Source organism: Salvelinus namaycush, chromosome 34, assembly GCF_016432855.1.
Source record: "Salvelinus namaycush isolate Seneca chromosome 34, SaNama_1.0, whole genome shotgun sequence".
Taxonomy (NCBI): Eukaryota; Metazoa; Chordata; class Actinopteri; order Salmoniformes; family Salmonidae; genus Salvelinus; species Salvelinus namaycush.
In genome coordinates, this window is record NC_052340.1 from 550192 (window position 1) to 566603 (window position 16412).

At 40.7% G+C, this 16412-nt stretch overlaps 1 protein-coding gene across 1 annotated transcript in view; it reads right to left on the minus strand.

The window, feature by feature from the left end:
- Positions 1-14541, minus strand: part of LOC120028767 (sodium/potassium-transporting ATPase subunit beta-3-like) — a 46858-nt gene extending 32317 nt beyond the window's left edge. The window contains exon 1 of the mRNA XM_038974004.1: positions 14239-14541. Within this exon, the coding sequence (XP_038829932.1) occupies positions 14239-14359 (121 nt within the window). The 5' untranslated portion in view covers positions 14360-14541. The remainder of the gene's footprint in view (positions 1-14238) is intronic.
- Between the last annotated feature and the right edge of the window lie 1871 nt (positions 14542-16412).

Genomic DNA, 16412 nt, shown 5'->3' on the forward strand with positions numbered 1-16412 from the left:
ATAAATCTAAAAAAAATATAAAGCCATTATAGCTGACCATAAATCCATAATAATACATATATTATCACCTAATGTTGTGTTAGATATTTTTATCAAATTAAGTTCTTGTGAACATTACACGTTTTGAACTTATATTTGCTATTCATGGACTGTAGGCCTCATTGACCTGAGCTCATACAACTCATTTTTGAATAAAAAAAGCATAAATGTATGGATTATTTTGACTATAACAAATACTCTGATGAAACATATTGTGCTATTTATCAGACTACTTTGTGTCAAAGTTTAACAAGGACTCTCTCCTCTTCACCAGTGTCATGATTCAAGATATGATCAAAAGCCTCACATACAGTATATCGTTTGGTCATTGTGCTGCCACAGAACTAAATTGTGAGGCCTCAAAAAAGCTTTATATAACAGAGCTGTGAGAAAAGTTCTATATATTATTGAAACAATGTTGTGGTTGTTTGTGAGAATGCCAACAGGTGTGGTTCCCGGTGGGGGAAAGATACTATTGGGGAAAGGTTCCCGTGGGTGTTGCCATGGAAGCCAAGAAGGGAGTGAGGTGTGTGTATGTGCTCAAACACACATGCATGTGGGGGTCTGGTGGACTGGTGGAGTTTTGTCACACATGCAGCTAACACAGATATATGGAAATGTCTGCACTACCCAAAATGACAACAAACTAATTGCAGCATTACCGCAAAAATGGAAGAGGCAAGTGGAGGGGGAAAAAGTAAGGAACTTACTTTAACTTGCATTAAAAACCAAAACTGGTTCAAGAAAATTGTGATAAATATAATGATATACCGGTTTCATTAAAGGACCAAAAAATGGACAGCTGTGCCATATCAATTGCAAAATAGTTGAGAAGAGATTTTCGATGTACTGATTCCATGGCACATGGTTCATGAATTGACATGCAAAACAATGCAGGTTTCAAAACTTTGAATTGTATAAGAAACTTTGCATTTATTATACAAAATTCTTGCAAACAATGGAATGTTATATATATGGGGGATACAGCCTTCCCAGCTCTGCAGATTTTGCTGCGAGGAGGCAGTCATTAGATCATTTATTTTGGTACTGTCCATATGTAGCTAGTTTTTGGTCACAGGTCCAAGAATGGCTGAAGAATTGCAACATTTACCTAGAGCTAACGCTGCAGATAGTAATACTGCATGATTTGAAGTCATAGTCAAATCGATCAATAATATAATAATTATTTTAGCAAAAATGTTTATCTTTAAATTTACAATCTGTACAAACTATGAGAATAGAAAGGTTCAGAACTTTTGTGAAGCATCACAGCACAGTTGAAAAATATATGTCAAATAGAAATCCAATATGGATGGTGTTAAGAGATAGATGGGAGGGGTTGAATGGAGATGGTGGGACTAATAACAAGATAACAAACGTAAAACATACGGGGTCTGTAAAATGTATATAGTATGTATAAGCTGGAAGTAGAAGCCTAAGTGTTATTGTTTATTAGTTTACTCCAATTAGGGGAGGGGTGGTAGGGTTTGTGGGGAGTAATAAAGGAAAATATATTTTTAAAAGATATATATGGATATAGATATATAATATATATAACATTTTTATCTTTAATTTACAATCTGTAGAAACTATGAGAATGGAAAGGTTCGGAACCTTGAAAATCATCACAAGATAACAAATGTATTGCACATTGGCTGTGCTGCTCATGCATTGAAAATGCTCCTCAAGGACATCATATACATATATACAGTACCTTGCAAAAGTAATCATCCCCTTGGCGTTTGTCCTATTTTGTTGCATTACAACCTGTAATTTAAAATGAATTTTATTAGGATTTCATGTAATGGACATACACAAAATAGTCCAAATTGGTCAAGTGAAATGAAAAAAATAACTAATAAAAAAAACGAAATAAAAAAATGGAAAAGTGGTGCGTGCATATGTATTTGCTATGAACTCCCTAAATAACATCTGGTGCAAACAATTATCTTCAAAAGTCACATAATTAGTTAAATAAAGTCCACCTGTGTGCAATCTAAGCGTCACATGATCTGTCACATGATGTCAGTATATATATATATATACACACACACCTGTTCTGAAAGGCCCCAGTGTCTGCAACACCACTAAGCAAGGGGCACCACCAAGCAAACGGTACCATGAAGACCAATGAGCTCTCCAAACAGGTAAGGGACAAAGTTGTGGAGAAGTACACATCAGGCTTGGGTTATAAAAAAAATATCCGAAACTTTGAACATCCCACAGAGCACCAATAAATCCATTATTAAGAAATGGAAAGAATATGGCACCACAACAAACCTGCCAAGAGAGGACCGCCCACCAAAACACAGACCAGGCAAGGAGGGCATTAATCAGAGGCTACAAAAGAGACCAAAGATAACCCTGAAGGAGCTGCAAACCTCCACAGCAGAGATTTTAGTATCTGTCCATAGGACCACTTTAAGCCATACACTCCACAGGGCTGGGCTTTATGGAAGAGTGGCCAAAAAAAAGCCATTGCTGAAAGAAAAAAAGCAAACACGTTTGGTGTTTGCCAAAATGCATGTGGGAGACTCCCCAAACTTATGGAAGAAGTTACTCTGGTCAGATGAGACTAAAATGTAGCTTTTTGGCCATCAAGGAAAACGCTATGTCTGGCGCAAACCCAACACCTTTCATCACCCCGAGAACAACATCCCCACAGTGAATCATGGTGGTGGCAGCGTCATGCTGTGGGGATATTTTTCATTGGCAGGGACTGGGAAACTGGTCAGAATTAAAGGAATGATGGATGAAGCAAAATACCGGGAAATTCTCGAGGGACACCTGTTTCAGTCTTCCAGAGATTTGAGACTGGGACGGAGGTTCACCTTCCAGCAAGACAATGACCCTAAGCATACTGCTAAAGCAACAGTCAAGTGGCTTAAGGGGAAACATCTAAATGTCTTGGAATGGCATAGTCAAAGCCCAGACATAAATCCATTTGAGAATATGTGGTATGACTTAAAGATTGCTGTACACCAGTGGAACCCATCCAACTTGAAGGAGCTGGAGCAGATTTGCCTTGAACGGGCAAAAATCCCAGTGGCTAGATGTGCCAATCTTATAGAGACATGCCCCAAGAGACTTACAGCTGTAATTGCTGCAAAAGGTGGCTCTACAAAGTATTGACTGGGGGGAGGGGGGTGTTGAATAGTTATGTACGCTCAAGTTATTTGTTGTTTGTTTCACAATAAAAAATATTTTGCATCTTCAAAGTGGTAGGCATGTTGAGTAAATCAAATGATACAAACCCCCCAAAAATCTATTTTAATTCCAGGTTGTAAGGCAACAAAATTGGAAAAATGCCAAGGGGGGTGAATACTTTCGCAAGCCACTGTATAGTTGCACATTTCGGGGAATATTCAGAGGTGGAAACTTTCTGTGGGAATTAACGGAACTATATGCAAATTAATATTAATACCATTTAAATGTAGATGTTTTTTGCATTGGATATATTTACCATATCATATGGAGACAGAAACATAAACCTTTTACCTTATCATAAGTAGACATAATTGCAAATTATTAAATCCTTCCAATAGAAAAAAATTTAGTTACAAATTCAACTTTAATAAAATGAGTTGACTCTTCACATGGGATTATTTCACTGAACAACAAAAGGGAAAATTGATCCATCGTATCTCCCAAAAACATTTTCAACATACATCTGTAAAATGATAGTCTAGAAACTGAAGCTTTGGTTGTCTTCCTCTCAGGCTTCCATGTCTTCTCCCTAGACCTTCTGAATGTCACCTTCTTGAACATCAGACTCTGAGGCCTCATCTTCACTGTCACTTTCCAACCTTGTTGAGGATGGCTTGTTGTCAGGCTCAAAAAGCTTAAAATTTTCCCGGATGGCAACAAATTTTCAACCCTTGTATTGGTCAGCCTGTTGCGTGCTTTGGTATGTGTGTTCCCAAACAAGGACCAGTTTCGCTCTATGGCGGCTGATGTTGGTGGGATTTGGAGGAGGATGGAGGCAACAGGGGAAAGAGGCTCAGATGCACAAAATCCGTTCCACCAGGTGGCTGATGAGATATGTTGACACAACTGCCATATTGCATCTCCATCTCAAAGCCCTTGCTTGGAAGTGTACTTCGCCAGACTGCCAAGAACCTTGCCCTCATCCAGGCCAAGGTGGTGAGACACGGTAGTGATGACACCATAGGCCTTGTTGATCTCTGCACCAGACAGGATGCTCTTGACAGCATACTTGGGGTCCAACATGTACACTGTGGCATGTATGGGCTTCAGGCAGAAGTCTTCATGCTTTTTGATATATTTCAGAACTGCAGTTTCCTCTGCTTGGAGCAACAGTGAAGTGGGCAGGGCAGTACGGATTTCTTCTCTTACATCTGCAAGCAGAGTCTGAACATCAGACAGGATGGCATTGTCTCCCTCCATGCACTGGCTACTGCTATAGGTTTTCAGGAGTTTCAGGCTGCTCTAATAGAGCTTATTAGAAAATGGAAGAAGTTCAAGATGACGGTCAATCACCCTCGGTCTGGGGCTCCATGCAAGATCTCACCTCGTGGGGCATCAATGATCATGAGGAAGGTGAGGGATCAGCCCAGAACTACACGGCAGGACCTGGTCAATGACCTGAAGAGAGCTGGGACCACAGTCTCAAAGAAAACCATTAGTAACACACTACGCCGTCATGGATTAAAATCCTGCAGCGCACGCAAGGTCCCCCTGCTCAAGCCAGCGCATGTCCAGGCCCGTCTGAAGTTTGCCAATGACCATCTGGATGATCCAGAGGAGGAATGGGAGAAGGTCATGTGGTCTGATGAGACAAAATAGAGCTTTTTGGTCTAAACTCCACTTGCCGTGTTTGGAGGAAGAAGAAGGATGAGTACAACCCCAAGAACACCATCCCAACCGTGAAGCATGGAGGTGGAAACATCATTATTTGGGGATGCTTTTCTGCAAAAGGGACAGGACGACTGCACCGTATTGAGGGGAGGATGGATGGGGCCATGTATTGCGAGATCTTGGCCAACAACCTCCTTCCCTCAGTAAGAGCATTGAAGATGAAACGTGGCTGGGTCTTTCAGCATGACAATGATCCCAAACACACCGCCCGGGCAACGAAGGAGTGGCTTCGTAAGAAGCATTTCAAGGTCCTGGAGTGGCCTAGCCAGTCTCCAGATCTCAACCCCATAGAAAATCTTTGGAGGGAGTTGAAAGTCTGTGTTGCCCAGCAACAGCCCCAAAACATCACTGCTCTAGAGGAGATCTGCATGGAGGAATGGGCCAAAATACCAGCAACAGTGTGTGAAAACCTTGTGAAGACTTACAGAAAACGTTTGACCTCTGTCATTGCCAACAAAGGGTATATAACAAAGTATTGAGATAAACTTTTGTTATTGACCAAATACTTATTTTCCACCATAATTTGCAAATAAATTCATTAAAAATCCTACAATGTGATTTTCTGGATTTTTTTTCCTCATTTTGTCTGTCATAGTTGAAGTGTACCTATGATGAAAATTACAGGCCTCTCTCATCTTTTTAAGTGGGAGAACTTGCACAATTGGTGGCAGACTAAATACTTTTTTGCCCCACTGTATATACATACATACATACATAAACATTATTTCACCAGACTATGGTTTGCAACTGCACATGGGGATAAAGATTGTACTTTTTGGAGAAATGTCCTCTCGTCTGATGAAACAAAAATAGAACTGTTTGGCCATAATGACCATCGTTATGTTTGGAGGAAAAAGGGGGAGGCTTGCAAGCCAAAGAACACTATCCCAATCGTGAAGCACAGGGGTGGCAGCATCATGTTGTGGGGGTGCTTTGCTGCAGGAGAGACTGGTGTGCTTCACAAAATAGATGGCATGAGGATGGAAAATTATGTGGATATATTGAAGCACCATCTCAAGACATCAGTCAGGAAGTTAAAGCTTGGTCACAAATGGGTCTTCCAAATGGACAATGACCCCAAGCATACTTCCAAAGTTGTGGCAAAATGGCGTAAGGACAACAAAGTCAAGTTATTGGAGTGGCCATCACAAAGCCCTGACCTCAATCCTATAGAAAATGTGTGGGCAGATCTGAAAAAGCGTGTGTGGGCAAGGAGGCCTACAAACCTGACTCAGTTAAACCAGCTCTGTCAGGAGGAATGGACCAAAACTCACCCAACTTATTGTGGGAAGCTTGTGGAAGGCTACCCAAAACGTTTGACCCAAGTTAAACAATTTAAAGGCAATGCTACCAAATACTAATTGAGTGTATGTAAACTTCTGACCCACTGGGAATGTGATGAAAGAAATAAAAGCTGAAATAAATCAATCCCTCTACTATTATTCTGACATTTTTCTGACAGTTTAAATGTATTTGGCTAAGGTGTATGTAAACTTGTGACTTCAACTGAATATATATATATATATATATATATATATATAAATACATATTTACCCCAAAAATATATGGGGGATTGGAATTGATACAGACAATTACATTGATGGAAGCTAAAATCTGCAATATTAAAGCTGATCTACCCCCTAAAAAATGTTTTCAAAATTAAAAATACGTAACTTTAACTGTGTTCATCATCAAACTCAAATTTGGGATTGCATTCTATTTAAAGTTCAGGAGTTCAGTTTAACCACTCACTCCGCCATCTTGTCCCCCACCCTCAATAACCAAAGCTTGATGACTATTTGAATCAGCTGTGTAGGACTAGGGCAAAAACCAAAATGTTCACCCCTTGGAGTCTCCAGGACCAAATTTGGGAAACCCTGGCATAAGACCATGTAGAACAGGGGTCTCCAACCTTTTTCCTAGAGAGTTACCCTCTTGTAGGTTTTAGCTCCAATCCCAGTTTTAACAAACCTGGTTCAGTTTATCAACCAGCTAATTACCAGAATCATGTGTTCAAGATTAGGGTGGGAGTAAAAACCTACAGGACGGTAGCTCTCCAGTAACAGGGTTGGAGAGCCCTGATATGGAATGACCATAAAATAAATATGGACAATTTCTATCAATGTTCAACATTTGTCAGCCCATTTGTCAGCCCTCAGATATTTATATAAACTGTACATGGCTCTGTAGCATCAAACAGATCCTAGACATTCAGATTGACAAATAAACAAACATTCTTTGGATGTCTAAAATATAGGAATGTACACTCTTTAATGCTAACTCAAAACAACTGTGTATTCAACAACAATGTTACATGGTAAAAGTAACACTTTTTTTAATGAACAGTGTAGTACAGTTCAGTGTGTCCGAGTGCGTCTCAGGTGTAGAGACACACAAGTGCAGAGAACTGTAGCTACAGATTGTTACACTAGATAATGTGATTTACCCACAGATTTCTGCAGACATCTTGATGATGTTAAGTCTTCTTTCATTGATCATAACAGGTGGGTGTCCACCCCAAAGTGCTGCAAGTCATGTGACAGAGACCCGTCTCGATCAATGAGTGAGAAGACATAATGGCAGCGCACATATTGTTGAATAACTTTATGGAGCAAAGAAGTATTTTCATAACAGAGCATTTTCTAAATTCAACCTGACCCACTGCAACCGGACAATGACATTTTGTGAAACTCCTTTATCCCCCAAATCGAGGATGAAGACGGAATTGCTAAGGTTGTTCGAAAATTCTCTGCCACACCAAACAGTACCTATCCTGTAACTCCCAGTAATAGATTCCAAAAATCTTTGGTTAAATCACATTATTTAACAATCTGTAGCTGACAGAACTGGTGATCAGCAGATGGGAGAGGTGGTCAGGATAAGAAACATACAGTAAGTTCAGGGAATACTTGTAAAGATGTGGGAGAAGGATCATGATCAAACTGCCATTCAGCTCCTCATGAGTCATCTGCTTGAAATTGAGCATAATGTCTAATCCCCCGAGAGGGATACAGTTCACGGGATACAGTTCTGCTACAATGACACATGCAGGCAAATGAATTCTGTTTCTATATCTAGAATCCACTCCAGGAAGATGCCCAGGCACCATACGGTATTGTCTGCAAGACAAAAAAACAAACAAAATTATACTCCATTGTACAGTTTGAACAACAGTTGAACATGTGCACAGGCACAGAGATTACATTTGCAACAATATCTTGCCGAATAGAAATAATTAGGGCATAACCCTCAACCTTTGCACAGGGACGAGGCCGTACAAATGAGCCTAGTTAGGTAGGCAGACAGTATCTACCTACAGTCATGTCTATCAGGCATGCTTAGGCAAATATGTTCATAGTGAAACCAGATTCAGTTTTACAACAGTAAGTTATTGTATTATTGTTTTCTCCTTACTGTTTGCTAGTAAACTTAGCTAGCTAGCTGGATATGCAATACTTGTTATTTACATCTGTTGGGAATGCTATCTTGCGTCATGCCTATAATTTTGTGATTTTAATGCATCCATTGTCATAATCACAACCAATGACAACCCTCGTCAATTACGTTACATAGCTAGCTAGTAAATTAGTTACAGTTGCTGATGCCACACATTTGCTAAAAAGTTACAATTGTGAGGCGTGTCGCATAACAAGTTGGCTAGCTAGTTAGCCTGACATCTGCTAACTCCAGTCATGTGCTTATGCTTGTTGGTAAACCTAGCTTTAAGTGGCTGGCCATATTTATGACTAAAAAGAGAAGAGATTTTACAATCGAGATACAACATAACTATTTTTAGTCTTAGATATGGCTACCGGTAGATGTTTGGCTAGCTTGCTGCATAGCTAATTATTTGGTTTCTCCCCACTGTAACGCAGTAGTAGGTTAGCCAGCAATATGCAATAAGGGTTTCAGTAGATAAACTAAAAGTTAGCTAGGTGGCTTGCAGGAAAAATAACTTACTTAGCTAAGCACCGCATTTGTCATCTGCCTTCTAGGTGCTGGCATCGGCTTTAGCTGAGCTTCTAATATTAGCTCAATCCAACTCTTTGATTCGAATCCTCTTCGCCATCTTCCGATTGAAACATGTGTGCTTCAACGTCACCATGTAGCTAATAGATAGCTCCATCGTCGAAATTCATGTTGATGAGAGGAATCACTTGAAGCCATTGTGTCTTGGTGAGCTCATTCAGTTTTTGCCCAAAGGATTGTTGTTCGTGTCCGCCTCCATTTAAATGAAACCCGCCTTGGGGGAGTGACGGGGCTGGAGCACAAAGCACTGCACAACACAAGTTGTAGTCTTGCAGAGACCGGAAAAAAAATGGTCTGCTTGTATATTTAGCAATGAATCCGCCAATAGGAACATTGCTGAAAGAAGTCCAATGGCTCTATTGAACAAGGACAACCATATCTACACCCACAACAATGATCAGTATAACATAGAGCCTTTGCGAAATGCCACGAAGCAGGACTACATGTGTTTTTAGATCTTAACCCCCGCCCCATCAATACACTGGAAGCCGCCATAGGGTGCATCATTCAGCGTGCGAAGCCCTGACCTGCCTTGCTACACGTTAATTGCGTGTGAAACACATCTCACTGTCCTAGAAATGCTTCAGACATGATGAAACCAAGCCCAGATTTTCCCAGGGTGAAATTCCTCAGAGGTCACTATTGGTATAAAAAAAAAGGGATGAGAATGAACTATTAGCACTACATGGGTCTTATTCCTTTAGATTCTGATAAACTCTACTGTAGAAGCATGTGTCATTGTTTTTACCAGTCATGACGCACACATTCACTAGGCACATGTAGTAACAGAGAGTGTCTGCATCATTGGCCTTTTGCTTTGGTTGGGCCTTTAACTCTATCTCTGCCGGCCTCAGCTGTGTGTGAGTGAGTGTTGGTGTCATTGCACATTCAACTGTTTAGCTATTTTCAGCCTGATTAATGAGCATTGACTATCAAGGTCTTCAGGAACAAAGTTGCGAAAACTTCTGCACGGTTCCTCTCCATCCATTTGTCATGTTCAAATAAAAATCATTTTTATTTGTCACATGTTTTGTAAACAACAGGTGTAGACAAACAGTGAAATGCTTGCTTACAAGTCCTTTTCCAACAATGCAGAGTATATTTTTGAAGGGAAATAGTGACAAAAAATAAATACAGTGATTAACCAGTGTGTTCGACTGGGAACGCACAGGTTGAATCAATGTTTTTTTCCACATAATTTCAATGAAATTACATTGAACCAATATGGAATAGATGTTGAATTGGCGTCTGTGCACAGTGGGATGGCTATATACAGGGAGTAACAGTGCAGAGTCAATGTGCAAGGGGTACGAGGTAATTGAGGTAGTTACAGTTGAAGTCGGAAGTTTGCATACACCTTAGCCAAATACATTTAAACTCTGTTTTTCACAATTCCTGACATTTAATCCTAGTAAAAATGCCCCGTCTTAGGTCAGTTAGATCACTACTTTATTTTAAGAATGTGAAATGTCAGAATAATAGTAGAGAGAATGATTTATTTCAGCTTTTATTTATTTCATCACAATCCCAGTGGGTCAGAAGTTTACATACACTCAATTAGTATTTGGTAGCATTGCCTTTAAATTGTTTAACTTGGGTCAAACATTTTGGGTAGCCTTCCACATGCTTCACACAATAAGTTGGGTGAATTTTGGTCCATTCCTCCTGACAGAGCTGATGTAACTGAGTCAGGTTCGTAGGGCTCCTTGTTCGCACATGCTTTTTCAGTTCTGCCCACAAATGTTCTATAGGATTGAGGTCAGGGCTTTGTGAAGGCCACTGCAATACCTTGACTTTGTTGTCCTTAAGCCATTTTGCCACAACTTTGGAAGTACGCTTGGGGTCATTGTCCATTTGGAAGACCCATTTGCGACCAAGCTTTAACTTCCTTGAGATGTTGCTTCAACTTCCTTGAGATGTTGCTTCATTATATCCACATAACTTTCCTGTCTCATGATGCCATCTATTTTGTGAAGCACACCTGTCCCTCCTGCAGCAAAGCACCCCCACAACATGACGCCACCCCCGTGCTTCACGGTTGGGATGGTGTTATTCGGCTTGCAAGCCTCCCCCTTTCTCCTCCAAACATAACGATGATCATTATGGCCAAACAGTTCTATTTTTGTTTCATCAGACCAGAGGACATTTCTCCAAAAAGTACAATATTTGTCCCCATGTGCAGTTGCAAACCATAGTCTGGTTTTTGTAATGGTGGTTTTGGAGCAGTGGCTTCTTCTGCTGAGCGGCCTTTCAGGTTATGTCGATGTAGGACTCGTTTTACTGTGGATATAGATAATTTCGTACCGGTTTCCTCCAGCATCTTCACAAGGTCCTTTGCTGTTGTTCTGGGATTGATTTGCACTTTTCGCACCAAAGTACGTTCATCTCTAGGAGACAGAACGCGTTTCCTTCTTGAGCGGTATGATGGCTGCGGGGTCCCATGGTGTTTATACTTGCATGCTATTGTTTGTACAGATGAACGTGGTACCTTCAGGCGTTTGGAAATTGCTCCCAAGGTTGAACCAGACTTGTGGGGGTCTACAATTTATTTTCTGAGGTCTTGGCTGGTTTCTTTTGATTGTCCCATGGTGTCAAGCAAAGAGGCACTGAGTTTGAAGGTAGGCCTTGAAATACATCCACAGGTACACCTCCAATTGACTCAAATAATGTAAATTAGCCTATCAGAAGCTTCTAAAGCCATGACATCATTTTCTGGATTTTTCCAAGCTGTTTGAAGGCACAGTCAACTTAGTGTATGTAAACTTCTGGCCCACTGTAATTGTGATACAGTGAGTTAATAGTGAAATAATCTGTCTAAACAATTGTTGAAAAAAATTACTTGTGTCATGCACAAAGTAGATGTCCTAACTGACTTGCCAAAACTATAGTTTGTTAATTAACAATAAATTTGTGAGGTGGTTGAAAAACGAGTTTTAATGACTCCAACCTAAGTGTATGTAAACTTCCGACTTCAACTGTATGTACATATAGGTAGAGTGACATTAGCAACAGCATTTGTGGTGTGTGGTGTCAGTATGCATGCGTGTGCATATGTAGCGTATGTGTGTGTGCATATGTCTGTGTGTGCTGGAGTGTCAGTGTAACTTTGTGTGAGTGGGTGGGTAGAGTCCAGTGTGTGTGCATAGTCAGTGCAAGAGACTGAGCGCAAAAAAAGGATCATACAGGCAGTCTGGGTAGCCATTTGATTAGCTATATAGCAGCCTTGTTTAGCAGTCTTATGGCTTGGGTGTAGAAGCTGTTCAGGGTCCTGTTGGTTCCAGACTTGATGCACTGATTCCGATTGCCGTGTGGTGGCAGAGAGTACAGTCTACGGCTTGGATGGCTGGAGTATTTGACCATTTTTGGGGGTCCTGGATGTCAGGTGTTGACTGAAGCCTAGTGTCATTGCTCCTGTTCCTAATTGCCAGACACCTGTTAGAAGACCATGGGAGTTGCCCATCTCTAACCCCCCCCCCCCACAACATTAGTAAGCCTACCATTATTCCATGTCTGTAGCCTACTGGAGCAAAAACCATATTCAAGCCCATGTGTTGAGAAGGAATCAACGAAGCACAATGCTGCAAGTTAACTTGCACTATTACAATCACGCAAGACGCCCACCAACACATGCACACACACAATTTTCTGCTCTAAAACCGAGCTATGGCAGGCCTTCATTTCAGGGCCCAACATTTCAAATCTAAAACTGATTTATGCTCCCTGCAACACAAGACCGGCGGAGAGAGAGAGAAAAATCAAATCAAATTTTTCATTGACAATAGGCTTGCTGTGCAATATGAGAGAGAACTGATTTGACCTTGATAGAGAGCGAGAGACAGCGACAGAGAAAGAGCTTGATAGTAACATCATTGTTCTAAAGACAGTTAGAACATGACAGCAGAATTTGTGATCTGGGCTAGGACTGTCAATTAATGAGCCTGTATTGCCATAACAGAACACAAACACACTGGTAGGCCTACACTATTCCCACAGACAGTAGCTTGGCAACTATGGGAGGAGTTCTAGGCCTATAGAAAATTGGGTTAGAAATAGTTTTTTCAACATGCATATTAAAGTCAATGCATTTTGTACCCTAGTATAAACCTATTGTATACATTTATTGTAGGCCCTATGCAAATTTGACCAACCAATTTCCCAATCCCGTTTTAAGTCATTGGAATTTGAGGAGAATGGGATGTAGAACTCTATGAAAGATGATAATAATGTTACATTTAAATGTAATGTCTTATAGAGTGACGGACGGCATACGAGTAACGGCCGAGAAATAGCGTCACTGTATTGCGGAAACAAAGTATCACTGTAACTGTAATCTATCGACATTTTTGGCAACATAATTTCAAATAAACCTAATCGCGTGCTTGCATGAATATGGATTTTAAAAATGACATTAATAAAATAAGGGCGATATGACAGGGGAAACTCTGTATGCATGCCCCATAACCCTCGCCAGCCTCGTGCAAGACTGCTTCTCGAGACGATACAACGTGCTTTATAGGTTATTCTAAGAACAGTTTAATTGCACTGGTTAGAGGGACGAAATTGGGGAAATGTTGGTAAAGCCGATTATTATTAGCATAAATCTAGTATACTGTAATCCCAGTTTGTTAATCCCATTGCAATTAATTTCGATACATTAGCCTTAAAGCAGCCTCGATTCGGCCTGTTGGGCTCCGTCATGATTTTCTTAATGACAAATCGGTTTAAAATGTTAATTTCCCCCGCTACACTAGTGACCTAATAGCTAATAACTCGCAATCCCCTGAAAAAAAGCCTATTTCGAGGAATCTGTGAAAATATTGAGAGAGAAATTATAAATGTCCATGGTTTACAATTTTAATTCCAATTGCCTATTTTAATTGCGGGGACATTTGTCAACAATCTATTCTAGGCTATAACCATCGCAGTTGATTAAAATAAATTCAGTAGATCATTGACCGTAAGTATATAATGTTATAAATGGGGGGGAAAGGTGCCAACAGAGGGGAAGAACACATCCGATACCGTTTGATCAGCTTTGATTGGCTGTTGACATTATTGGGGTGCAAATCATGATGAACAAACGTTTCCGTTATGTAGGCCCAGTCTAAAAAACACAAGGCTATTGAATGATTAAAATGTACGTGAAAATTTGTACCCCAGGCTGCATTCATATTGGTAACTGATTAAAGCCGATCAACGAGACTTTGTACTATGACTCTGAATTGTCACATCAATATATCATTGTTTTAATATGCAAACCCGATCTGATCGTGTCCCAAACCGGTTTCTTACCCCAGCTTTTAGCGGTTCGGCCAATAAACTCTCCTGTTCGTGGGTTGTAGATAGAATCTTTCCAGGAGGACGTCTGCGGCTTGTCTCCGTCAGCGGCGGGTGTCTCCTCCTTGGTCGACATGGTTGGCTTTGGGTTGTTCAAAATGATGACCGTAGATGGTAAGAATGTTATAATGCCCAAAAGGTCTATAAACGATGGATTGCCTGTTTTATAAAATAAAAAAATGGAGTGTTATTTCCGAGCCAATACAGCCTAGTCTCTTCAAGTTACCCTCTCCACACGGCTACAGTACCGCAGCAACTGAGCTGGAGGAAAATTCGCATTTGAAGCATCTCAGCGCATGCGCATTTTCATCATTCAGGCTCCAGAAGAGGCATTCAAAACTCAGAGGAATGTTTTTTTTATTTGTTATTCATCATCTTAAAAGGTTCTATTGTATTTAAGTGGGCTAGATTGATTTCGACCAGGGACGGGCAACTTTGATGGTGGTGGGGGACACAAAAAAAACGCAACTCATCACGGGTTGCCGCAGTGGCGCGTTTGTCTGCACGTCAATACCTCCCAACCTTAACAGCTAAACATTTTAGCAGCCCCCCTTGTGAAATCTAAGAGAAAAAAAATCATGTTTTAAATGTAATTTTCTGCAATTCTGCAAATTTTGCCATGGGGCAGAATAGCAGTTGTACAGCTAATTTCCTGCAATTCTACACATTTTGCCATAGGGTGGAGGCAAATGTTTGCAGTTTTTAATATGTGCCCCCCACTCGGTCAGTAATTCGACCATACTTACAAGTTTAGATAGTTGGCCGCTACTTATTTACCGATCTCATATTTTTTTTGCTGACATAGGCTAATTGAGTGACTGCTGATGCACCACCACATTTCGAAATTGCACCTTGTGTATTTGGTTATTCTAACTCTCAATAGTAAGTGGAGACCCCAACTGAAAGTTCCAAATAGTACATTTTTCTGTAAAATTGGTCCACTGGCCTAAAAAAGGGGGGTTTATATTGATTTATATATAACTTTCTAGTGAGGATCGAGAAGGCTGTAGGCATATGACCAATGATTAACCAAGTGTTTTGTGATCAATAGCCCTCTATTTGATAAATATTCAGTGATGGCAGTGCCACATTCATATCATAATCTAATGATGCTGGTTCTTCATTTTGTCAGTGTTTGTTATGTTCCCGTTAGAGCCGGCATGGAGCTTAGAAACTCTAGGCTGGTGGTCCGAATGCAAAAATCTCATGGAGCCGGCTTGCAGGCGTTACAATCTCCTGCCATTTTGCCCTTGAGCAAGGCCCTTAACCCACCAACTGCTCCAGGGACGCAGCACTGTGGCTGATCCTGTACTTCCAAACCCTCAGCGTGCGTGTGTGTTTGTGTGTGACTCGGGTGTGTTGGGCTGATAATTATTTTTTTTCATTCTCTCCCAAAAAATGCTGGTATCAGAATCTCAGGTGCCTTTTGTGCCCTTGACAAAAGCACTTTACAACTAACCTGCTCCAGGGAACTGCACTGCAGCTGATGCGTGCCTGCTTCCAGCCTCGTCTGTGTGCGGTGTCCAGAGGTCAGGAATGAAATAACTGACGCCAAAATACATTTCAGTTTCAATGGATAATAAAAGGTTGTATTGTATAGTTTTGAACTAGCACACAAGCTAGGGTAAAGTAGAGCGTTTCAGTATTACAAGGCAGTTCAATCAATGAAACTGCTCTGGATTAGGAACGGATTTACACAATGTGGGTATTCTGGGACTCCGAGAGAGAAGTCTCTGAAGAGCAGTAGCGGTGTATATTACAACCGACAGTATGTGATCAAATCAAATTGTATTAGTCACATGCGCCGAATACAACAGGAATACAACATTTCACCTTACAGTGAAATGCTAATTTACGACTTAAAAAAAACTAAAAAAACAGCTAAGAATAAGAAATAAAAGTAACAAGTAATTAAAGAGCAGCAGTAAAATAACAATAGCAAGACTATATATACAGGGGGGTACCGGTACAGAGTCAATGTGCGGGTGCACCGGTTGGTTGAGGTAATATGTACATGTGGGTAGAATTATTAAAGTGAATGCATAGATGATAACAACAGAGATTAGCAGCGGTGTAAAAGAGGGGGGGGGGGGGGGGGGCAATGCAAATAGTCTGGGTAGCCATTTGAT